The 22,877-nt window shown below is 60.2% G+C and overlaps 1 protein-coding gene across 6 annotated transcripts; it reads left to right on the plus strand.

The window, feature by feature from the left end:
* The first annotated feature begins 951 nt into the window (after positions 1 to 951).
* Positions 952 to 22,631, plus strand: PCNX3 (pecanex 3). Of its 6 annotated transcripts, none has more exons than XM_003313129.6 (35): positions 952 to 1,640; positions 2,000 to 2,187; positions 2,426 to 2,525; positions 2,648 to 2,687; positions 2,789 to 2,884; positions 3,118 to 4,245; positions 4,715 to 4,838; positions 4,932 to 5,110; positions 5,517 to 5,607; positions 6,009 to 6,144; positions 7,424 to 7,545; positions 8,672 to 8,825; positions 9,110 to 9,142; positions 9,376 to 9,547; positions 9,652 to 9,762; positions 10,106 to 10,197; positions 10,352 to 10,461; positions 10,586 to 10,691; positions 10,833 to 10,925; positions 11,085 to 11,235; positions 12,085 to 12,229; positions 12,586 to 12,763; positions 13,778 to 13,886; positions 14,002 to 14,131; positions 14,540 to 14,598; positions 14,703 to 14,918; positions 15,534 to 15,787; positions 19,308 to 19,538; positions 19,720 to 19,823; positions 20,155 to 20,302; positions 20,400 to 20,630; positions 20,711 to 20,985; positions 21,356 to 21,489; positions 21,573 to 21,871; positions 21,948 to 22,631. In XM_003313129.6, the coding sequence occupies exons 1-35, from the start codon at positions 1,488 to 1,490 to the stop codon at positions 22,146 to 22,148; spliced, it is 6,093 nt and encodes a 2,030-aa protein (XP_003313177.1). In that variant the 5' UTR covers positions 952 to 1,487; the 3' UTR covers positions 22,149 to 22,631. The 6 variants fall into 6 exon arrangements, with proteins under 6 accessions (XP_003313177.1, XP_016776743.1, XP_009421766.1 ...); XM_009423491.5 differs by having other exon boundaries at positions 994 to 1,640; positions 7,403 to 7,545; XM_009423490.5 differs by having other exon boundaries at positions 994 to 1,640; positions 4,935 to 5,110; positions 7,385 to 7,545.
* The last annotated feature ends 246 nt before the right edge of the window (positions 22,632 to 22,877 follow it).

Raw genomic sequence — 22,877 nt, forward strand, 5'->3', positions numbered from 1 at the left:
CTACCGGCGCGTGGCACCACGGCCGGCTAATTTTTGTATTTTTAGTGGAGACGGGTTTCACCATGTTGGCCATGCTGGTCTCAAACCCCTGACCTCGTGATCCTCCCGCCTCGGCCTCCCAAAGTGTTGGGATTACAGGCGTGAGCCACCGCGCCCGGCCATTCTTTTCATATATGAGTACGAGAAAGCTCTGCCTCGTAGAGCTAGTAGGATGGGGTGGGGAAGACTGGAGGACAGACGGAACTGGCTGCACCTCAAGCTCTTGGAGTGGATTGCCTAAGGCTCTCCTCTTCTCCTCACCTGGGAAACAATCCGCTTCTTCATATCCCTTCCCCATTGGCAGAAACCTGAGACTTGTCCAGAACTTTGCCCAGGATTGGATTCAGAATAGCTGAGTCGCCCTCACAACTTCTGGATAGGGCTGCCCCAATTGCTTTGAGCCTGTCACTTTAAAGACGACGCTATCCTATTTCGACTATTCCTGCCTGTTACGGAAGGTTGTTCTCTACACCCTAGGTCTGAGCTCTGACCCGGAAGTAGACGCCGATGGGAGCGAAATCGGTCGTGACGTAGAGGTCCAGCATTAAAGGAGGCGGGCCGAGAGGGGCGTGCTTCGGTAGTGCAGAACTCTCGCTGCTACTAGGGGAGTCCACGCCTCCACCTTTTCCCCGCCTCCTGTAACTCATTGGAAGAGCTGTGCGCCAATTACATTGCCGTTACCCAATGGCTACTCAACTGTCTCTTTGGTTCCGCCCAGTCGTCTACCCTGGGTTGGCAACGCCTGGGTCTACGCATGCGCCCAAACGCTTTTACGCTCGAACTTGTTTTAGTCCTGGACTCTGCGCACGCCCAAAGGGCACCCCTCGCGTCCTACCGTGCCATCACTTTTCTGCGCTTGCGCATTCATGCCGTCAAGTTTTCCTTTTCCGGGTCCCAATTGGAACCGTTGGGCGCATGCGCCACTGCAGGCTGGCGGTTCGCGGCTCCTTCTTCCGGCCTCCTCCTTAGGCCGGCACCAGCAGAAGCCGGGCGAGCGCGGAGCCCCAAGCAAGTGACCTGCGACCCCGAAAGTGGACCCCAGATCCTGGGGTTCTCCCTGGTCCGGAGACTAGGGAGCTGTCGCCTGCACCCCGGGAGCACCCACCCCACGCCCACCTCTGGATGCCGCCGACGGGTACCCGGCCCGTGCCCCGCGCCTGCCTGCCGGCTCGGCCCCTCGGAGCAATTCTGGGCCAGGAGTGGGGACCCGGACCCCGCCCCTGATGCAGCCCCACCCCCGCGTCCGGGCCTTGCACCGCTGACTGTCCCGGCCGGCCCCGCCCCCTGCTCTCATCCTCGCGCGGCCGAGCCCCCCTCCCCCGCTGGGGGAGGCCATGGCGTGAGCGTGAGGCCGGGCCCCGGGGCCCTCAGGCGCCAGACGGGGCATGGGCCGGGGGCCGCCCCCATGAGGGTCCCGGGAGGGGGGCGCGGGCAGCAGCGGCGGGGCCATGGGGTCGCAGGTGTTGCAGATCCTGCGCCAGGGGGTGTGGGCTTCGCTCACCGGCGGTTGGTTCTTCGACCCGCACCAGAGCACCTTCTCCAACTGCTTCCACCTCTATGTCTGGATCTTCCTGCTCATCTTTCCCTTCTTACTGTACATGGTGAGACGCCACGGCCACCTGTAACTCCAGCCGGGAGAGGGAGGGCAGCCTGGCAGGGATTCGGGGCAGTGCCCTGGGCTCTGGGACGTGGAGAGAGAGGAATCACTGCAGAGTTTGGGTCTGTGTGGAAGAGGGGCCAAAGTCTTCCTTTTTTGGATCGAGTGACCTTGAACCCTACACTTAATCTCATCCAGCTAAGCAGAATACAGAGCTCTTTGTCGAGGTCTGTGTACTGGTTGTGTGGAGAGGTGATGAAATTTTCTTGTGAGTCTGTGAATCCCAGCTATGATGTTGATGGCAGGTACATCCTGTGGGGGCGAGGCTTTGTGAAAAGGGACTTGGCTTACTTTCATCTTCAGGTCCTGCCTCCCAGCTTGATGGTGGCCGGCGTGTACTGCCTCGTGGTGGCTGTCATCTTTGCTACTATCAAGACTGTCAATTATCGGCTTCATGCCATGTTTGACCAGGGCGAGATCGTGGAGAAGCGCAGCTCTACCATGGGGGAGCTGGAGGAAGAGCCTGCCCAGGGGGACAGCAATCCACCCAGGTGGGTGGGGTAGGGGCTGTGCTGGGGATTGAGGGTTTTTGGTGCCTGGGCCGGAACCTTGCAGGGTGGAGTAGGGGCTTAGGGAACATTGGCTCTCTGAGTGATTGTGAACACTTGTCCTGTGTTAGCCCTGGAATTGTAAAGTGATTTCTGAAGAAGAAGCAGTGACAAAGATGGGAGGAAGTAGCATACACAGAGGAGAGGTTAGCTCAAAGCTGCTGCTCTTTTTCACCGCCAGGGACCCCGGAGTGGAGATGACAGTGTTCCGGAAAGTCAGTTCCACACCCCCGGTGCGCTGCAGCTCCCAGCACTCTGTGTTTGGCTTCAACCAGGTCTCGGTGAGTGGGCCTGGACCTCAGCTTGTCCTCCTGTCCCTCTGCGAGCCAGTCCCTACTGTGGGTGCATCCTGAGCCTACTTCTTGCCTTGTTTGTTCCTTCATGGCTCTCTCTGTCTACTCAGGAGCTGCTGCCCCGAATGGAGGACTCTGGGCCCCTTAGAGGTAGGTGGCTGCTCTTCAGGGTTGGAGCATAGTGCTGTGGAACAGGGGCTGGCGTGCTGTGCCAGGGGGTCCTGCTGACACCTCTGGGGCCATGGTTGCAGACATCAAGGAGCTGGTGCGGGAGCAGGGCAGCAACAATGTGATCGTGACTTCTGCCGACCGAGAGATGCTGAAGCTCAGCTCGCAGGAGAAACTGAGTGCGTGGGCCTTATGGGGCCGAGGCTTGTGGGCTAGACCAGCTGTTTCGTTGTTGAATCCCCTCAACTTTGGCTCCATCCTGGGTCTCCTCTGTATTCCTCTGTGGGACCTCCCCAGTGTGCTGCTGTGGCTGGGCTCTCAGGGAAAGTACAGGGCATAAGACCTCCCTTAACCACTAGTTTCTTTTGCAGAAAACCCTTTTTTCATTTTCTGTCTCCCTTTATTTTGGCAGTTGGAGACCTTCCCCAGACGCCTCCAGGGGCTGTCCCAGACCCCTCTCTTCCCAGTACAGACTCTTCAGAGCCTTCTCCCCTGGCTGGAGATGGAGCGCCCTGGAGTGGGAGCAGCATGGCTGACACTCCCATGAGCCCCCTGCTGAAGGGGAGCCTCAGCCAGGAGCTGAGCAAGAGCTTCCTGACCCTGACCCGGCCTGACCGGGCCCTGGTGAGGACCAGCAGTCGACGGGAACAACGCAGGGGGGCAGGTGGCTATCAGCCCCTTGACCGGCGGGGCTCAGGGGAGCCCACGCCCCAGAAAGCCGGCTCCTCAGACTCCTGCTTCAGCGGCACTGACAGGGAGACATTGAGCAGCTTCAAGAGTGAGAAGACCAACTCCACCCATCTGGACAGCCCCCCAGGGGGGCCAGCCCCTGAGGGCAGCGACACAGACCCACCCTCTGAGGCTGAGCTGCCTGCCTCACCAGATGCCGGGGTCCCCTCAGATGACACGCTGCGTTCCTTTGACACGGTCATTGGAGCAGGGACGCCACCGGGCCTGGCTGAGCCGCTCCTGGTCGTGCGGCCCAAGGACTTGGCCCTGCTACGGCCTAGCAAACGGCAGCCACCCCTGCGAAGACACTCTCCACCTGGCCGTGCCCCTCGACGGCCCCTGCTTGAAGGTGGGGGCTTCTTTGAGGATGAAGACACCAGTGAGGGCAGTGAACTGAGCCCGGCTTCCAGTCTCCGATCGCAGCGCCGCTACAGTACTGACAGCTCCTCTTCTACTTCCTGCTACTCCCCTGAGAGCTCCCGGGGTGCAGCAGGGGGACCCCGAAAGCGGAGGGCCCCCCATGGGGCTGAGGAGGGAACTGCTGTGCCCCCCAAGCGGCCATATGGGACCCAGCGGACGCCTAGTACTGCTAGCGCTAAAACACATGCCCGTGTGCTGAGCATGGATGGGGCTGGGGGTGATGTTCTGAGGCCCCCACTGGCTGGCTGCAAGGCAGAGCTGGAGGCCCAGGTTGGGGTGGAGCAGGCTGCTAGTGAGCCTGTTGTGCTGCCTGCTGAGGCGCGAAGGGGACCCGCTGCCAACCAGCCCGGCTGGCGGGGGGAGCTGCAGGAGGAAGGTGCTGTGGGGGGAGGTGAGTGCTTGCTCTAGAGGCAGGGGCTGGGGGACGTGAGCTACGGGCTTGGGGTTGGGCAAAGGGCAGGTAAGAATGGACCTGGTCAGTGTCAGCTCAGCCTCGGTCGTAGGCAGCAGATGGACGTGGGCCTGGTGGTGATTGACATTGTCTGCCAAACCTCTTAGACATGGGGCTCAGCCACCTGGCTCCACATCCTTGATTAGCACCTGAGTCTCTGTCCCCTGAGGACTCTCATCATCCACACTCATCCTCCCACCACCAGTGGGGTGGGGCAGGGCCGATCAGTGTCATCCTTGTTTGCAAGTAAGGAAACTGAGCATGGGGCTGTGTGACCTGGCTGGGCCTCAGAGCCGGGGCGTGGTTGTACTAGGCCTTTAGCTCCCTGGCGGAACACCGTCCCCAGCCTTACTCCCCCAGCCTTGTCTGAGCATCTGTCACTTACACTTGGGGGCCTCTCTCTGGGCAGCGGCCGAGGAGACTGGCAGGCGGGACTGCTCAAGCAGTGTGAGGCGGACCCAGGCCATTCGGAGACGCCACAATGCAGGCAGCAACCCCACCCCTCCAGCCTCTGTCATGGGCTCGCCGCCCAGGTGAGCACCTTGCCAGCTGGGCCGAGGGGCACCGGGGGCTGGGGAGGGCCCGCAAGCTCTAGCTGGCGCTGACCTGGGTCTGACCCTCTCCAGCAGCCTGCAGGAGGCTCAGCGGGGCCGGGCTGCCTCCCACTCCCGGGCGCTGACGCTGCCCTCTGCGCTGCATTTCGCCTCTTCACTGTTGCTCACCCGGGCCGGTGCCAATGTGCATGAGGCCTGCACCTTTGATGACACCTCTGAGGGTGCTGTGCACTATTTCTACGATGAGAGCGGTGAGCCTTTCCCAAGCCCGGCGGCCCGGTGCCTCCCTGCCTTCCCCCAACAGCCTGAGTCCTCCCAGCAGTGGTGCTCGCTCGGCCCTGTGGCAGGTACACTGCTAATGCTGCCAGACATCATCCTTGCAGCCTCTTTGAGGCACGGTGTTTGTGTCATCTTTTGCTCTGCTGTTGAGGAAACAGAGGCTCAGCTTACAGTACAGGGGAGATCTAAAGCTAGGACAGGTGACTGCCGCGCCCAGGCTCTTGACCTGTAGGCCCTTTCCTCTCCAGAGGCTGGGCTGCCCTCTCAGAGGACACAGCACAAGGTTCTGCCTCATTTGATGGGTCTGGTGCCCACGTGAGCCGGGCCTTGGTGCTCCTGTCTCTGCCACGCTGCCTCATCTCCCATACCCTGCCCCAGGTGTGCGGCGTTCCTACACCTTTGGCCTGGCTGGAGGCGGCTACGAGAACCCTGTAGGGCAGCAAGGGGAGCAGACAGCTAATGGAGCCTGGTGAGTTCCCAAGCCTGGCCTCCCAAGCCATTGTCTTGGTGGCCTGCATCTCTGGGAAGTTCCCTGAGCCTGGAGTTTGCTCTCTTCCTGCTGGGCTTGGGCAGGGGCAGCTCAGATCTGCAGGGAGAGGATGGGGAGCAGCAAAGGACAGACCTCCTGGGGTCCCTGGCTCCATGGCACTCCGGGCAGGAAGTTTCTAGGAAGCCCAGGGCACAGCCTCGACACTCGGGCCAGGGTCTGGGAGGGAGGCACTTCTGCCACCTGACCCCAGCACTTGTCCCTTGGGCCCTGGTTGGTCTCGGCACAGACAGCCCTACCTGCCTGGCCTTGGCCTCGGCCTCGACCCCACCCAGCCCCAGGGCTCGCCCGTGGGGGGATCCTGATGGCTGCTGTTCTCACAGGGACCGACACTCGCATTCCTCCAGCTTCCACTCGGCTGATGTCCCTGAGGCTACAGGCGGCCTGAACCTGCTGCAGCCGAGGCCTGTGGTTCTGCAGGGCATGCAGGTGCGCCGGGTGCCCCTGGAGATCCCGGAGGTGAGGAGCAGCCGGGGAAGGGCCGTGCTAGTGGGGTGTGACGGGGCGGGCAGATCACTGAGTCCGGCCTGCATAGAGAGCTTGCCCAGGCGCCCCAGGAGGGACGGGCAGTGCTGAGTGAGCGCTCCAGGGGCCCTACTGTGTCTGTCCTGATCTTTGATGTTGGCAGAGACTCTGGGTCTGAATGGCTGGAGAAGTCATTTATTTGCTTACTACGAATTCCTTTGGAGTACATTCCTAACTCTGGAGGGGCCCACAGTGAACAGGGGCCATGGGTGTTAATGATGATACTTGCGGAAGTGGCAGTGTTCTGTTGGCAAGCAGGGACCCTGTGGTGACTGTGCTGCCCTGCATACACTGTGCATGTGTGGCTGCTGGGGTGCTCTCTGTTAACGCTTCCTGTCTCAGTATACTCATTACCAGTGCTCTGTCACTCTTAAGAATATCACAGTTTGGACAGTAAATTTATATACTTAATCTATTAACACCAGAAGCACTAAAAATGCGTGAAACGCCATCTCAGAGCTTAAAGAATGATCATAAAAGGGTACCCGGCACCTGAACCTCAAGGCCACAGATAGGTTGGGCAGCCCCCAGAAGCTCCCACCTGCCTGCTTCTGGTTCATTTCTTCCTTGTAACCATGTGGGGTGGAAGCGTGGCCGGCGGCCGCCTCCAGAGGGAAGGGTTGCGTGCCTCTGGCTCGCCATTTTATCCTTGGAGCCCAGGGCAGGGCCGGGCCCATAGCTGGGGCCCCACAAGTGCTTGTTGAGTGAAGGATACAACAAACGAGAGGTCAAGTCATGTGCCCAGGGCCTCAGGGCTGGCATTGGCACCTAGGCCTGTCCTCAAGGCTGAGCCCTGCATGCACGCTCGGATGGGGTAGTCAGAGTGACAGTGACAGGCCCTGTCTGGGAGGAGGGTAGCATTTGTGCCAGGTCCCAAAGGACAAGTGGACTTCCTTGAGCTTCAGAAGAGGTGGGAGAGTTTGCCTGACTGGGGAAGACAGGCGTGGGAGCGGGTGACTCTAGGCAGCCCCTGCAGCCACTGGGCGACGTCCTGGGAACCTGGAGAGAGGAGGAGCCCTTTCGGATGAAGGGTTCTGGTGGGGTCCAGGGCCGCTAGACAGGGGCCTTTATGTGCTGATGGAAATGGTCAACCAGACCGGTGTGCTGAAGGGGGGTAACAGTAGACCGTGTGGGGGGGTGGCGGGGCTGACGGCCGCGGCTGTGGGGACTGCAGTTTGACCTGCTGGACCAGGACTCCCTGCACGAATCCCAGGAGCAGACACTGATGGAAGAAGCGCCACCCCGGGCCCAGCATAGTTACAAGTACTGGCTTCTCCCTGGCCGCTGGACCTCTGTGCGCTATGAGCGGCTTGCCCTGCTGGCTCTGCTGGACCGGTGAGTGTCCCGCGGCCTTGGCCCCCAATTCTTGGAAAGCCCCTGGACCTTGGCTCCCCAGACTCTGTGCCTGTGGAGGCAGTCATGGCAGCAGAGAGCCTGACTCGGGGGAAGCTGAGGGCCTGTCGTTGGCTGGAGTCTGCAGTGGTGGTTTCTATGGTTCATTTGTGGTGTAAAGGGGTGGCCAAGTGGGTGGTGCTGTATTAAATCTGTTTGTTCCAAAGTCCTGCTGAAAAAAACTTTTTTTGAGACGGAGTCTCTCTCTGTCATCCAGGCTGGAGTGCAGTGGCGTGATCTCGGCCCACTGCAAGCTCCGCCTCCCAGGTTCACGCCATTCTCCTGCCTCAGCCTCCTGAGTAGCTGGGACTACAGGTGCCCGCCACCACACCTGGCTAATTTTTGTATTTTTTTTTTTTTTTAGTAGAGATGGGGTTTCACAGTGTTAGCCAAGATGGTCTTGATCTCCTGACCTTGTGATCTGCCCGCCTCGGCCTCCCAAAGTGCTGGGATTACAGGCGTGAGCTACCGCGCCTGGCCATCCTATTCACTTTTTTTTTATTAGCTTCTGTTGATTTGAAAATCGAGTGCTGTAACCTAGAAAAGCTCACAGACCAGTTATCTCACCTTTCCCATTTCTCAGAGGGGACACCGAGTCCCAGAAAATCCAATAGAGAAGTCAGATGACTTCTACCCAGTGTAGAGAACTTGGGCCTAGAGCCCATGTGGCTTCCCGTCCATCTGGGTTTCTCTAGGCACAGGGACTGGGTGCTGGTCCTGTGTGCATAGCGTGGCACGCCCAAGGCAGCATGCACGATGTAGCCATGTGCAGTTAACTCAGTCTCAGCTGGGGATGGATGAATCCCGGGAGTAATGGCACCCTGAGCTCTCAGCCCTCAATGTCCAGAGCAGGCAAAGATTGGGAAGGAGAGAGCAATACAATGGTCGCTGGAGCAGGTGCTGCCGGGCCGCGTCTTCGCAAAGTTATAGGTGTTCACATCTTCAGAGGACAAGGGTCTGGCATGGGCACGGTCCCAGAGCTGGGCCTTTAGGGCAAGATCCATCTTCCCCACTGCCCCACTGGAAGGTGAGGCAGGACGGGCACGCCCTGACTAGGCTGTCCCTGCAGGACGCGGGGAGTGCTGGAGAACATCTTCGGCGTGGGCCTGAGCAGCCTTGTGGCCTTCCTGGGCTACCTGCTGCTGCTCAAGGGCTTCTTCACTGACATCTGGGTCTTCCAGTTCTGCCTGGTCATCGCCTCCTGCCAGTACTCCTTGCTGAAGGTCAGGCCGGGCTCTCTCTGTTTCCTTCCCCACCCGACTTTTCCCAAAATTGCCCTTCCCACAACTCCAGTTTTAAGGAGTATAAGCTGAAAGGTAGATAATTTGTCTAAGGTTCCCTAGAGCTGGCCAGCTCTTTTATAAGCAAGAAAACTGAGGCTCAGGACAGTTCGGGGGCCTGACCTGGTCACTCATAACTGCCTAGTGGTGGAGCTGAACAGGTCCGGGGCCTCTGACCATCCCGTGGGCATCGGCTCTAGTTGCCAACGTAGCCCTGTCTCTTCCAGAGTGTGCAGCCTGATGCGGCGTCCCCCATGCACGTGAGTACCCATGGAGCAGCGCCTCTGGCCAGGAGGCCCCGGGAGGGGCTGAGACCAGGTGGGGAGGAGGGTAGGGCATGGAGGGCTGGGGCTCCCTCACCACCCCCATCGCCCCGACCTGGCCAGGCTCTCCAGCTTGGACCCAGGGCCAGGCCTGGGGCCCTTGAGTGTGTGCATGTGTCAGAGGTGTGGCCAGTCGGGGAGACCCAGCTCCTCATGGGCTGACCCCTCAGGGCCACAACTGGGTGATCGCGTACAGCCGTCCTGTCTACTTCTGCATCTGCTGTCTGCTCATCTGGCTGCTGGACGCCCTGGGCTCAGCTCAGCCCTTCCCACCTGTCTCCCTCTACGGCCTCACGCTCTTCTCTGCCTCCTTCTTCTTCTGTGCCCGAGACGTGGCCACTGGTGAGGCTGGGGCAGGGATGAGGTGGCCCAGGAGAGTGAGTCCCCGAGGGTGGGCCGCGGAAAGCCAGCAGGCTGACCAGGCCTTCGTGTCCCCTCCCTGCCAGTGTTCACCCTGTGCTTCCCCTTCGTCTTCCTCCTGGGCCTCCTGCCCCAGGTCAACACCTGCCTCATGTACCTGCTGGAGCAAATAGATATGCACGGCTTCGGGGGCACAGGTATGATGCCCACAGGTGGCTCAGGGATGGGGCCCGTGTGGAGGCCCAGGAGGGCCCTCGGATTGGGTCCTTGGCTCCACCCTTGCGGAACCTTCTCCTGCGTCTGTACTGCAGACTCAAGGTTTCTGCCTTCTCCCCTCTCCTTCCCTCCCCAGGCAAGTGGTTTATATCTGAGAATCTTGGAAGCTCTGAAGGCCGCTTGGGGCTTGGGGCAGCAGAGAACAATGGGCTGGGGGTGCCTTTCCAGGGAGGCCAGCCTCTGGGAGTTGAGGGGAAGCGCGGCTAGGGTTGAGGTGGGGTACCTGCAGGTGAGAGCTGGGCTGTACTTCTCCCTTCCACACAGCTGCCACCAGCCCGCTCACGGCAGTCTTCAGCCTCTCCCGCAGCCTGCTGGCTGCTGCCCTGCTCTACGGCTTCTGCCTTGGGGCCATCAAGGTAGGGGTGGCTTGCGAGGTGGGGGCATGCTGCAGTGCGTAAGGGTGGTTGGGGCGGGGCTGTGAACTGGGCTCAGCAGTGGCTTCTCACACGGGGGCAGCCCGGGCCCCATGCTTACCTCACCTCCCCTGACCAGCATGGATTCTCTCCGCAGACTCCGTGGCCAGAGCAGCACGTCCCTGTCCTCTTCTCAGTCTTCTGTGGCCTCCTGGTGGCGCTGTCCTACCACCTGAGCCGGCAGAGCAGCGACCCCACCGTGCTCTGGTGGGTGTGCTCCGGGTCGTGTGTTTGTGTCTGCCCAGTAGGGGTTTGTGGTCTGTGCATGTGCCCGTGACTGGGGCTGGGGGGAAGGAGGGGCGGCCTCCTCCTGACTCTTCCTCACCCCCAGGTCTCTGATCCGGAGCAAGCTGTTCCCTGAGCTGGAGGAGCGCAGCTTGGAGACAGCCCGGGCCGAGCCCCCGGACCCCTTGCCGGACAAGATGCGCCAGTCGGTGGTGAGGGGGTGGGGGGTGGGGGTCTGTGGGGAGGTGGTGACAGGTCCTGGGGGTCCTGGGAGGGGCATGTCCAGCTTGGGCTGCTGGACAGCTGAGTGTCTCTCCTGGCCGGGCAGCTGAATGTCTCTCCTGGCCCTGCAGCGTGAGGTCTTGCACTCCGACCTGGTGATGTGTGTGGTGATCGCCGTGCTCACCTTCGCCATCAGCGCCAGCACCGTCTTTATTGCCCTGAAGGTTTGTGTGGCATGGGCCGCTGCTGCCTCTCGCTGTCTTGGCGGGAGCCTGCTCAATCTGAGCGCCGTGGGCAGCCCCTCCCCGGCCTGTGCCAGGTGGCCCTCTGTGGTCCCTTGGCCTGCTCCCATCAGCTGAGCCTCTGGCCTCTCCCTCCTGCAGTCGGTGCTGGGTTTCGTGTTGTACGCACTGGCTGGGGCCGTGGGCTTCTTCACACATTACCTGCTGCCACAACTCCGCAAACAGCTGCCCTGGTTCTGCCTGTCACAGCCCGTGCTGAAGCCGCTGGAGTACAGCCAGTATGAAGTGCGCGGTGAGTGCCCACCCCTGATGGCCAGGCCTGGGCAGTGGTTCGGGCTGCAGCCTGGCTGGTGGGAGCTGTGGTCCTCTCGGCTTAGGAGTGCCAGCAGGGGGCACTCGCCGCCCACACTACCCTTTCTGCACCCTCCCTGCCCTCTGTGTCAGTGTTGCCCGGCTGCGCTCTCCACCGACTCTTCTCCTCGTGCCCTGCTGTGCCCTTCCCTTGCCTGTGTTGCCCTGGTCCTGCCCTCCTTCCTGTCTGTGAGAAGACGGAAGAATTAGAACCCCAGGGCCCTGAAGGGATCTCTTGTCCAGAATTAAACACTGATCACCAGTGGACCAGAGCTGCCTGGAGCACATCTTCACTGGGCTGCATAATGGTTTTTAAAAAATCCTGGAGCCTGTATTTTAGCATCTTGATTTGAGATATGAAGATCCATGTTTCTTGAGTTTTTCTTAAACGACAGAAGATTTTGCTTCCCAGACTAGCATCCCTCTGTGGCTACAACCAGCCTGAACCGAGGGGTCTGCCCTTTAGAAGGGCCCAGCTCACGGGCTCACTGTGCACTCAGGCCCTAGCCAGCCTGCTGTACGTAGGTGTTTGCGATTTCATCATTGGCCTTGTTTTAACAGACAGCAGAGCAGAGCACCTGCCATAAAGCAAGCCTCGATGTGCTAAGTGGCATGTGGAGCCCTTGCCCTGCTGGGGCTCGCTGCTCCCATTTGAGCTGCCACAGATCAGCCCCTCCCCCCAGGGTCTCCGAGGAGTCAGGACCGCACAGCCTGCCCTCCTAGGGAAGGACTTCCTCAGGGAAGGCAGGCATGTGGAAGCCAGGTGCTGAGTCCTGGCCTCTCCACACAGGTGCCGCCCAGGTGATGTGGTTTGAGAAGCTGTATGCTGGCCTGCAGTGCGTAGAGAAGTACCTCATCTACCCCGCCGTGGTGCTCAACGCCCTCACGGTGGACGCCCACACAGTCGTCAGCCACCCGGACAAGTACTGCTTCTAGTGAGGACCACCCCACCCTCAACGATCCCATCATCCGCTTTCCCTTTTGATCCATGGGGAAACTGAGGCCTAGAGAGGGAATGAGTCATGTCTAAGGTTGTTTAGCAAGCTAAAGCAGGACCCCAGCTCCTGACACGCCATCCCAGGAAGTGGTTGCTTCTTCAAAGGCAAATGTGTTCCCACCACTCCCTTTGGAAGAGCAGAGACTAAGAGTCACGGGCCCAAAAGAGCAGGGACCAGCCCAGCAGAGCAGAGGCCAGGGGTTGCTCTCCGGCCAGAGTAGGTGAGGGATGGGACACCTATACCCACTGCCCCGGTCCCCTACCAAGCACCCGATGCCTGCCCCTTGCCCACAGCTGCCGGGCGCTGCTGATGACCGTGGCTGGGCTGAAGCTGCTGCGCTCAGCCTTCTGCTGCCCCCCACAGCAGTACCTGACGTTGGCCTTCACCGTCCTGCTCTTCCACTTTGACTACCCGCGCCTCTCCCAGGGCTTTCTGCTTGACTACTTCCTCATGTCCCTGCTTTGCAGCAAGGTGAGTTGGTGGCTGTGGCCCAGACCCCAGGCTGTCCAATGGGAGCAGAGCCAACTTCTGCCTGGGTGGGAAGAGAATTTCCTGAGGGCCTGTGGCCACCGCTCTGTATCAACCCCGTGGGCCTTTGCAGCAGCCTCTTAAGGAAGGGGTTACTTCCACCCTCTACAGAGAGGAAGCTGAGGCTGAAGGAGGTTGAGGGACTTGCCTCAGGCTTCCAGAGAATTGGTGGTCAGCCAGGATTTGAACCCAGGCCTGTCTGACCCCACGACCACCTCCTCAGAAATGGTTAGGGTAATCAGGACCTGGCCTTATCCTCTGGACGCAGACCTCTGAGTTCTGCGTTCTTTTGCCACCCTGGATCCAGAGCAGTCCGAGCTGAGTTTCAGAAGCCCCTACTGCCTGGGCGTGTATAGGTGCTCTGCCGGCTGTGGCATTGCCACGGCTTGGGGGGCTCTTTGAACTAAGGAACCATGCTCCTACACTCTACTGGAGGCCAGCAGTGGTACCTGGAACCCCAGGCAGGCCTGAGCCTTTTTCTTCCTCACGTGGGCATTCTGTTCTTGTTTTCTGGCCTGGCCCAGGATGGCGGTCATCCACACTGCGTACCCTCTGAGGGCAGGGCCTGTGGCTGTCCTCAATTTTCAGTACTATAGTCTAGCTTCAGCCTCACCAGTGACCTAGTGGCGTGACCTGAGGAAGTCATTTATCTTCTCTGTCTTCACTGAACCTCAACTTTCCCATCTGTGAAAAGGGGCCAGCAATAGGAATAAGAAGCTCACAGGGTACTTGTGTGAACTAAATGGCCACCGCCCCCTTTGAGCTCAGGCAGGGGTTGCTAATGGCATCAGGTGCCTTGAGCCATGTCCAGAGCACAAGGGCTGGCAGTGACCTTGAGTTTGGCCCCCGTGGGCCAAGCCAGTGCGATGACCCAAGCCTCTGAATGGGGCCTGGCATCCGGGGGCTTCCATGAGTGACCCTGCATGTCTTTTTTCTTCTCCCTCTTGGCCCTGCCAGCTGTGGGACTTGCTGTACAAGCTGCGTTTCGTGCTGACCTACATCGCGCCCTGGCAGATCACCTGGGGCTCGGCTTTCCACGCTTTTGCCCAGCCGTTTGCCGTGCCACGTATCCAGCCTGTGTTTGGGTGGGGGTGTGCAGGGAGGGCTGTGGCCTGGGGCAGTGGGGGGTGGTGGGGGGCTGGGAGGTCCTGTTGCCCGCCGCCTCCTTGACTGTGGCTCAGACTCGGCCATGCTGTTCGTCCAGGCCCTGCTCTCGGGGCTCTTCTCCACGCCTCTCAACCCACTGCTAGGCAGTGCCGTCTTCATCATGTCCTACGCTCGGCCCCTCAAGTTCTGGGAGCGCGACTACAAGTGAGTCTCACAGGAGGCGGGAGCATGCCCAGCAGGGCAGGAAGGGAGAGGTTTGGAGCCCAGGCTGGAGGCCACCCACAGAGGGGCCCACAGCAGATATGGGAGGGCTTGGTCACAGTGGGGACACATGAGGTGGCAGATCCGATGCAGGGAGAGCCTGCACCAGGCCAAGGCCTCAGGCTTACAGCTTGGGGATAGTGGGGTCTGGGGATGAGCTTAGCCTCCCAGCTTCTTGGCTGTGTGTCCTGTGTGAGTCCCTTCATGTACTTGAGCCTCAGTCTCCTCATCTGCCTGCATAACGGGGCTGTCCTGGATGGCGTTGACCTTGTGGCACAGGGAGAGCATGAGCAGGGTGCACCCTCTCTTCACCTTCTCGGCCAACCGCCTTGTTGCACTCTCTCTGAACAGCACTAAACGTGTGGATCATTCCAACACCCGCCTGGTCACACAGCTGGACCGGAACCCTGGTGTGTACCCAGCCATCCAAGGGGCTTTAGGGCAGGGCCTCCCTGGGGAGGGAGCCTCGCTAACTTGTCACTTTGTCCATTTGCCCGTCTGTTCTGGGTCTTAGGCGCTGATGACAACAACCTCAACTCCATCTTCTATGAGCACTTGACACGTTCGCTGCAGCACACACTGTGTGGGGACCTGGTGCTGGGCCGCTGGGGCAACTATGGCCCTGGTGACTGCTTCGTCCTGGCCTCCGACTACCTCAACGCCCTGGTGCACCTCATCGAGGTTGGCAATGGCCTCGTCACCTTCCAGCTGCGTGGCCTTGAGTTCCGGGGTGAGCCGCAGGACCAGGCTCGGGTGGGCAGGCACGGCTCGGGCCTGATGTGGAAGCTGTGTTCAATAGCACGTGCGAAGGAGGTCCAGTTCAGCTCTGTCCAGGCTGGCGGGTGGCCTTGGGCAAGGCACTCCTCCTCCCTGGGCCTGCGTTTCCCAGTCTGAGCAATGAGGTGGCAGGGTCTCTTGGCCAAGCCCTGTGCCTGCTCCAACTTTAGGTCCCAGTGACTCTACAGGTCACTGCAGTGAGGGCCTGGGCCTGGAGGTCTGAGTTCTCACACCCAGCCTGCTCTGTGGTCTCAGGCTTGGCCCATGGGTTGGGCGCCATGAGTGAGCCAGCTCCTTCCTCTCAGGAAGACGTGTGTGTTGGATGCCCGAGAGTGCAGAGGGGCCAGACCGTGTCCCTGCTCCCTCCCGCCCTGCCCTTGGATGCTGGGAGTTGGGAGGAGAAAGGCAGGCGCTCTTTCGTGAATCTTGGCATCCAATAAGGTTGACTCCCCTGGCGTCCAGGGGGGTGAATGGCAGCAGGCCTCTGATGCCATGTTCGTCACTCTCCCAGGACAGGGCAGGTAGGGATTGTCCTAGCAGCCCCTGACTGCACACCCCTCCTGCACAGGCACTTACTGCCAGCAGCGCGAGGTGGAGGCCATCACCGAGGGTGTGGAGGAGGACGAGGGCTGTTGCTGCTGTGAACCTGGCCACCTGCCACGGGTCCTGTCCTTCAATGCTGCCTTTGGGCAGCGCTGGCTGGCTTGGGAGGTAACAGCCAGCAAGTACGTGCTGGAGGGCTATAGCATTAGTGACAATAATGCTGCCTCCATGCTGCAGGTTTTCGACCTCCGCAAGATCCTCATCACCTACTATGTCAAGGTACGGTGGGCAGGTGTGGCCGGGCAGCAGGGCCCTTGCGGGTGAGCGCTCGCTGACCAGAGGCCCCAGTACCCCCTTTCTGGGTTGTTGGGAGCCTGTTTTGTCCAAGGGAAGCTGAGGCCTCAGAGAGTTTAAGTGTCCCCTGAGGTGCCACTGCCAGACCTCAGGTTGCAGGGGCCTCTGTGCCCATATGGCTCTGATAGGTGCCTAGGCAAGGAAGGCTTGCTTTGGGCAGTGAGTATGGGGCAGGTGGGCAGTTGCAGAGGCCAGCCTTTGAAACCACCAGCCCCTGCCCCCAGCTCACCCAGCACAGAGCAGTGGTAGAGCTAACAGTTGTCACGTTAACGATCATCATGGGAGCAGCTGCTTGAGCAGTAACATTTACCACGGGTGGGCGCTATGCTGGGCATCTCTCCTGAGCTGGGTGGAGTCCCCCACCCTTCGAGAGGGGCCCTGCTATCTCACAGATGTGGAAGTTGGCTTGCAGAGGTTCCAGAATCTGAAGAAAATGGCCAAGCCAGGCCTTGAACCCAGGCTGGCCCTGAGCCACAGAGCTTTCCTGCCTTAGCCTGGGGGCTCTGAGCCAGGCCTGAGGATCTTGAGACCTCTTGGGGGTGGGAGGGGGTTGGTGAGGCAATGTGGGGTACATAAGGAGCCCTGGAATGGGGGTTCTGATCAGCCTGGAATGTTTCTTCCCTGTGTGCCTCAGCTTACCCCTTGAGAAGTGGGGGTTATTGCAGTTCTCTGAGATGGCAGAAATGTTGAGGCTTGGCCAGGCGTGGTGGCTCATGCCTGTAATCCCAGCACTTTGGGAGGCCGAGGCAGGTGGATCACTTGAGGTCAAGAGTTTGAGACTAGCCTGGCCAATGTGGCGAAACCCCATCTCTACTAAAAATACAAAATAATTAGCCGGGTGTGATGGCGGGCACCTGTAGTCCCAGCTACTTGGGACGCTGAGACAGGAGAATCGCTTGAACCTGGGAGGCAGAGGTTGCAGCGAGCTGAGATCGTGCTACTGCACTCCAGCCTGGGCAACAGAGCAAGACTGTCTCAAAAAAAAAAAGGAATTTTGAGGCTTGTGGTGCTCAGAATAAGGGTACTGGGAGTGGGGTGGCCTGCTGATCACAGTGCAGGCTCCCACGTGCCTTCTTAGGATCTACCCTGGCGCTCCCTATGTTGGGCTCGGTGGGTGGCCTACTGGGGCCCAGGTGAGCCTGCCACCTAGGTTCTCTCTGGAGTAGTTTCACGAGGCCCTGGCTGTCCTTCTCCAAAGGAAATCCTGTCCACACCACATATCAGAGGAGCTGTCATTTGTCATTCCTTCTGCCCTCCCAGCCACTCCTAGGCAAGGATTTGTGAGACCACCCCCCTTTCATCAAGAAGGAGGCTGTGTCTAGAGAGGGACATTCCCAGTCCCAGGTCACCGAGAGGTCATGGCCCGGTCCACCTTCCGGTCCCATCTTGAGAGAGGTGCCCTTGCCCAGGTTGCCCTGCTGTGCCTGCTAGGCTAGGGCCAGCAGGTTGAGATGCGCCTGGCCAGGTCTCTTGTCCCATGGGGAAGCTGACTGGCCACATCTAAGGCTGCCTCAAAGGCTGGGCAGAATTTGAGTCTGGAGGAAGTGCTTGGAGGACCTGGGGTGGCTCCGCTGAGGATGTGGACTGAGGGTGAAGCTTGGAAGGACAAGTCAGGGCTGCCAGGGGTGGGGCGGGGGGAGGCGGGTGTGCTGGGGAGCCTGGTGCATCTGGGGAAGTGTCCCAGCTGCAGGGATAGGTCCTTTCCAGCCTTCGAGGTTGGCCAGTCGAGGCGGAGCCCCTCCCGTTAGCTTTGCCCTTCCTGTGGGAGTTACTGGGCTCTCAGACCTGCTTCTGCAGCTGGGAAGGGCCACAAGAGCAGGAAAAGGCACCATGGCTTGAGGCTGCACGGAGTCTGGGCAGTGCTTCCTGGGAAGTACCTTGGGCAGAGCCCAGCTCGCAGTGAGCGCTCACAGGCGGAGCGGCTGCTGGTATTGCCCCCTGTCTTCATTTTCTTCCTGAGATGACCGTGAGTGTTGTCTCAGAGAAAAGGATGGCACTGGTGAAGGTTAACCAAGCACCTGATATGTGCCAGGCCAGCTCCTCTCCCTGTCCCTGAAGCTTTTCTTTTTTTTATTTTTTTTTGAAACAAGGTCTCATTCTGTCACCCAGGCTGGAGTGCAGTGGTGCCATCTGGGCTCACTGCAGTGTCCACCTCCCAGGTTCAAGTAATCCTCCTATCTCAGCCTCCCAGGTAGCTGGGACTACAGGCATGCACCACCATGCCTGGCTAATTTTTGTATTTTTTGTAGAGATGGGGTTTTGCCATATTGTCTAGGCTGGTCTTGAACTCCTGGGTTCAAGCGATCCTCCCACCTCCACCTCCCAAAGTTCTGGGATTACAGGTGTGAGCCACCCTGTCTGGCTGAAGCTTTTCTTTTCTGGGTCTTTTTAGCAGCTCTGGTGGTGCCTGGATTGTAGAGGCGAGCTATGGGCAAGAAAGTCAGTCTGGAGCGGGTCTGCCCTGGCAAAGGGCCTGCCCCATTAGCTCGATCTTAGGGTGGCACATGGAATCCCCATCACCTCACTGGCTGCCCTGCCGGCCTTAACCCGCCTGTGCATCCTGGCCATGCCAGCTACCTGTCTTCCAAAGCTCCTGTACTTTTGCCCAACAGGGCCTTTTAACAAGAGGTCCAGGAGCCCCCAGCTTTGGGTACCACATGTGCCCGTGGCTTTTTTCTGAGGCGAGGCCTGATGGCTGTCATGCTTCAGCTGCCTAAAGGGACCTGTGACCCAGGCGCTCTGAGGCAGGCCCACTACTTCAGCCTGCCCTTCCGGCCCCGAGATCTGGATCCCACAATGTCATGATGGGGGAGGTCCGGGGTTCAGGCGGCAGTTCAGTCTGTTCTGCCCCACTCGCTCCCCGCCCCCTGCCCATGTGACATCTGGATGCTCCCGCGCTCGGGGTTATGTTTGTGCAGGAACACCAGCTCCTGCTGCTACCTGGCCCACGGGCTGCACAGGCACTGAAGGTTCACCTGAGGGCCACACCATAGTGTTGGGGCCAGCCAGAGGCGGGTGGGGGACAGGGTTCAGGGCAGGTGGGGCCAGCTCCACCTTGATGACTTGGAAGCTGAGGTGGTAAATGTTGAGTGTGATGATCTTGTTCTCGTTGGGGGCTGCCATTTGTTTGAGCCTCAATTTCTCATACAAACGGGGCATATTCTAGGGCAGAGGCAGGCAGATGCTGCTTGTGAGTGCTAGCCCCAGCACAGGACTTCCTGCTCTGTAAGTGGGTGCTTCCTGGCGGCTTTGTCACTCCTCCCTGGCCTAGGGGAAGGAGCCAACTTGCCTGGTTGCTCTTGAGAGCTGAGATGGCTCTAGGAGCGGGGCATCCCAGAAAGCGGACTTCAGCTCAGTCTTGGGGAGGAGCCTCTGAACCTCCATGCTTTCTCCTCCAGTGGCCAGGGCCGGGACCCCGGCCTGACGCCTGCCCCTCCTCTCCCAGAGCATCATCTACTACGTGAGCCGCTCACCAAAGCTGGAGGTATGGCTCAGCCATGAGGGCATCACGGCAGCCCTGAGGCCTGTGCGGGCGCCCGGCTATGCCGACTCGGATCCCACCTTCTCGCTGAGCGTGGATGAGGACTATGACCTCCGCCTGTCTGGCCTCTCACTGCCCTCCTTTTGTGCTGTGCACCTCGAGTGGATCCAGTACTGCGCCTCCCGGCGCAGCCAGGTCAGGCTCCACTACCTGAGGCTGCCACCTGGGGCTGTGGGACCTGGGCTTCCCTGCTCCCCTTCTCCCCATTTGGTTTCCTCTCACTCTGAGCCTCCCTTAGCCTGAGCCCCAGCCCGCACTCCAAGGTCCCTGTCCCAGGTCTGAGCTGGGCTCTGGGATGGGGGTCCTTATGCCACAGCCCGTGGACCAGGATTGGAACTCCCCGCTGGTCACGCTGTGTTTTGGCCTGTGTGTGCTGGGCCGCCGGGCCCTGGGGACAGCCTCTCACAGCATGTCTGCAAGGTGAGTGCTCGGGTGTCCCGCGGGGCCTACTGCCGTCCCCACCCCACCTCTTCCACGAAGAGCACTGTGGTCTCTGGCCGCAGTGGCCACAGAAACTGCAGTGGCCCTTCCTGTTGGGGTACCTCTTCTCCCACGGGCAGGGCACTTCCTGGTCATGACCTTGCCTGCTCCTCAGTGCTCTGTGAGAGACATGGGCAGAGATTGGCCTCTTTGTCAAGATGGGGAAACTGAGGTTCAGCGTGAGGAAAGGCCTCTGCTTGGATCACTCTGAAGCCTTACCCCTGGGTCCTCGATACCCCTCTCTCCCCTCCCTGTTTTTCCTCCCACTTAGCCTGGAGCCCTTCCTCTACGGCCTGCACGCCCTGTTCAAGGGGGATTTTCGCATCACCTCCCCACGTGATGAGTGGGTCTTTGCCGACATGGACCTGCTTCACCGCGTTGTGGCGCCTGGGGTTCGCATGGCCCTCAAGCTTCACCAGGTTGGGGAGGGGTGTGCCCAGCAGCATGGGCAGGTGGGGGACGAAGCCTCTCTCCAGGGCAGGGGCCACTGACCCCTGTTCCCGTCTTCTCTACCAGGACCACTTCACGTCCCCAGATGAATATGAGGAGCCAGCAGCCCTATATGATGCCATTGCGGCCAACGAGGAGCGGCTGGTCATCTCACATGAGGGTGACCCAGCATGGCGCAGCGCCATCCTCAGCAACACGCCCTCCCTGCTGGCGCTGCGCCATGTCCTGGATGATGCCTCCGACGAGTACAAGATCATCATGCTCAACCGGCGCCACCTCAGCTTCCGAGTCATCAAGGTTGGGCCGGCCCCACCTGCCCTAAGCCCTGCCCCAAACCCCCTTGGGCCGGCCCCCTGACCCTGGCGTGTGGCTCTCAGGTGAACCGGGAGTGCGTGCGCGGCCTGTGGGCCGGGCAGCAGCAGGAGCTGGTGTTCCTGCGCAACCGCAACCCCGAGCGTGGCAGCATCCAGAACGCCAAGCAGGCGCTTCGCAACATGATCAACTCCTCCTGTGACCAGCCGCTTGGCTACCCCATCTACGTGTCGCCTCTCACCACCTCGCTGGCTGGCAGCCACCCCCAGCTACGGGCACTGTGGGGTGGCCCCATCAGCCTGGGTGCCATTGCCCGCTGGCTCCTGCGCAGCTGGGAGAGGTGAGGCCTCGGGAAGGGGTGACGTGTGGCGCGGGAGGAAGCTGAGGTGCAGTATGTCCCTCCTGGGTCTCAGAGGGAGGACGTGCTGGAGCCAGGGCTTGAATCCCGAGAGATGACCCCCTCCCAGAGCTGACCTGCCCCTCCTAGATGTCACCTTACCCCCAGAGCTGACAGTGGCCTTTAGTCATCAAGCACTGTTGACAACGCACCCTCAAAAGACTCTGCAAAGTAGGTGGCAGCTTCTTAGAGGGGAGGATCCTGGGGCTCAGAGGTGTTAGATGACTTGTCCTGGGGCTGAGGACTCATGCTTGTGAGGCCTCTGGCCTCAGCCGTGTCCCTCCTGATCCCTTTTCTACCTCTCCACCCCCAGGCTTCACAAGGGCTGTGGCGCCGGCTGCAATAGTGGCGGGAACGTGGATGATTCAGACTGTAGTGGGGGCGGTGGCCTGACCTCCCTCAGCAATAACCCCCCCGTGGCACACCCCACACCTGAGAACACGGCAGGTGAGCAGGCGAGGCTGGGCTGAACCCGTGAGTGAGGAGTGCAGCCCAGCTGAGGTCTCTGCTGTCTTATCTGTCTCCTACAGGCAATGGTGACCAACCCCTCCCACCAGGCCCTGGCTGGGGGCCGCGGTCCTCCCTGAGTGGCTCTGGTGATGGGCGGCCCCCACCTCTGCTGCAGTGGCCTCCCCCTCGGCTCCCTGGACCACCCCCTGCATCGCCTATCCCCACAGAGGGTCCCCGGACCTCACGGCCCCCTGGCCCGGGTCTCCTCAGTTCTGAGGGCCCCAGTGGGAAGTGGAGCCTGGGGGGCCGGAAGGGGCTGGGAGGATCTGACGGGGAGCCAGCCTCAGGGAGCCCCAAAGGAGGTACCCCCAAATCTCAGGTAAGGCACCTGTGGGAGGGTTGGGTCCCAGAAGGCTAAGGCCTGCTCACCCGCCAACCTCTCTCCCCTCCCCCAGGCGCCTCTAGACCTCAGCCTCAGCCTCAGCCCCGATGTCAGCACTGAGGCCTCACCCCCCAGAGCTTCCCAGGACATTCCTTGCTTGGACAGCAGTGCCCCTGAGAGTGGCACACCTATGGGTGCCCTGGGCGACTGGCCTGCCCCTATTGAGGAGCGTGAGAGCCCGGCAGCCCAGCCCCTGCTGGAACACCAGTACTGAGCTACCTGGCGCCCACTGGACCTCCTCCTAGGATTCAGTAACGGACCTGCTCTGCTGCCTCTCTGCTGGACCACAGAACTGAGTGGCTTTGGCCTACATGTCTGAACCCTGACCTTTGGCTGCCTTGGCCAGAGTGCCAAAACTGAGTGACCCAGACCTCTGACCTTGACCCCTGATCTCTCTCATCCCCAGTCCAGGGCCTGGGCTCCCCAGATGGAGGCAGTCAGCCTCCCAGCCAGGCCCTAAGAGCCAAACCATGGGCTGGTCCCACTTGGAGCCTGTGGCCAGGACCACTTCAGCCCCTGGGCCTGCACTGCCTGCAGGGGTGGCCCCCTTGGCCTGGACCTGGGGCCTGAATTGTGGGAAGGGTGGTTTCTTTCTTTCCTTTTTTTTTTTTTTTGTTTTTTTGGTTCTTTTTTTTTTTTTTTTTTTTTTTTTTGTGCTTCGGAGACATCAGAATTAATAACACTATTTTTGATTTTGGTTGGCAGTTTCTTTTTCTACCTGGGAATGGGTACATGATAGTACAGGCGGCCAAGTTGGGATGGACAAGCACGCAGAGGGGTGAAGGATGTGGGGCTGAAGTCTAGTAGAGATCAAGGGCAGACCAAGGTGGGGTTCAGGTAGAACTGGGTCCTCTTCACCGCATGGCTGCTCCCTTTTCAAGCCTTTATCTGAAGGATATTGTCTGCCATTTCCCACCTTATGGTCAGACTTCCAGGTCTGGTG

The sequence above is a fragment of the Pan troglodytes genome, chromosome 9 (genome assembly GCF_028858775.2).
Source record: "Pan troglodytes isolate AG18354 chromosome 9, NHGRI_mPanTro3-v2.0_pri, whole genome shotgun sequence".
Classification (NCBI taxonomy): Eukaryota; Metazoa; Chordata; class Mammalia; order Primates; family Hominidae; genus Pan; species Pan troglodytes.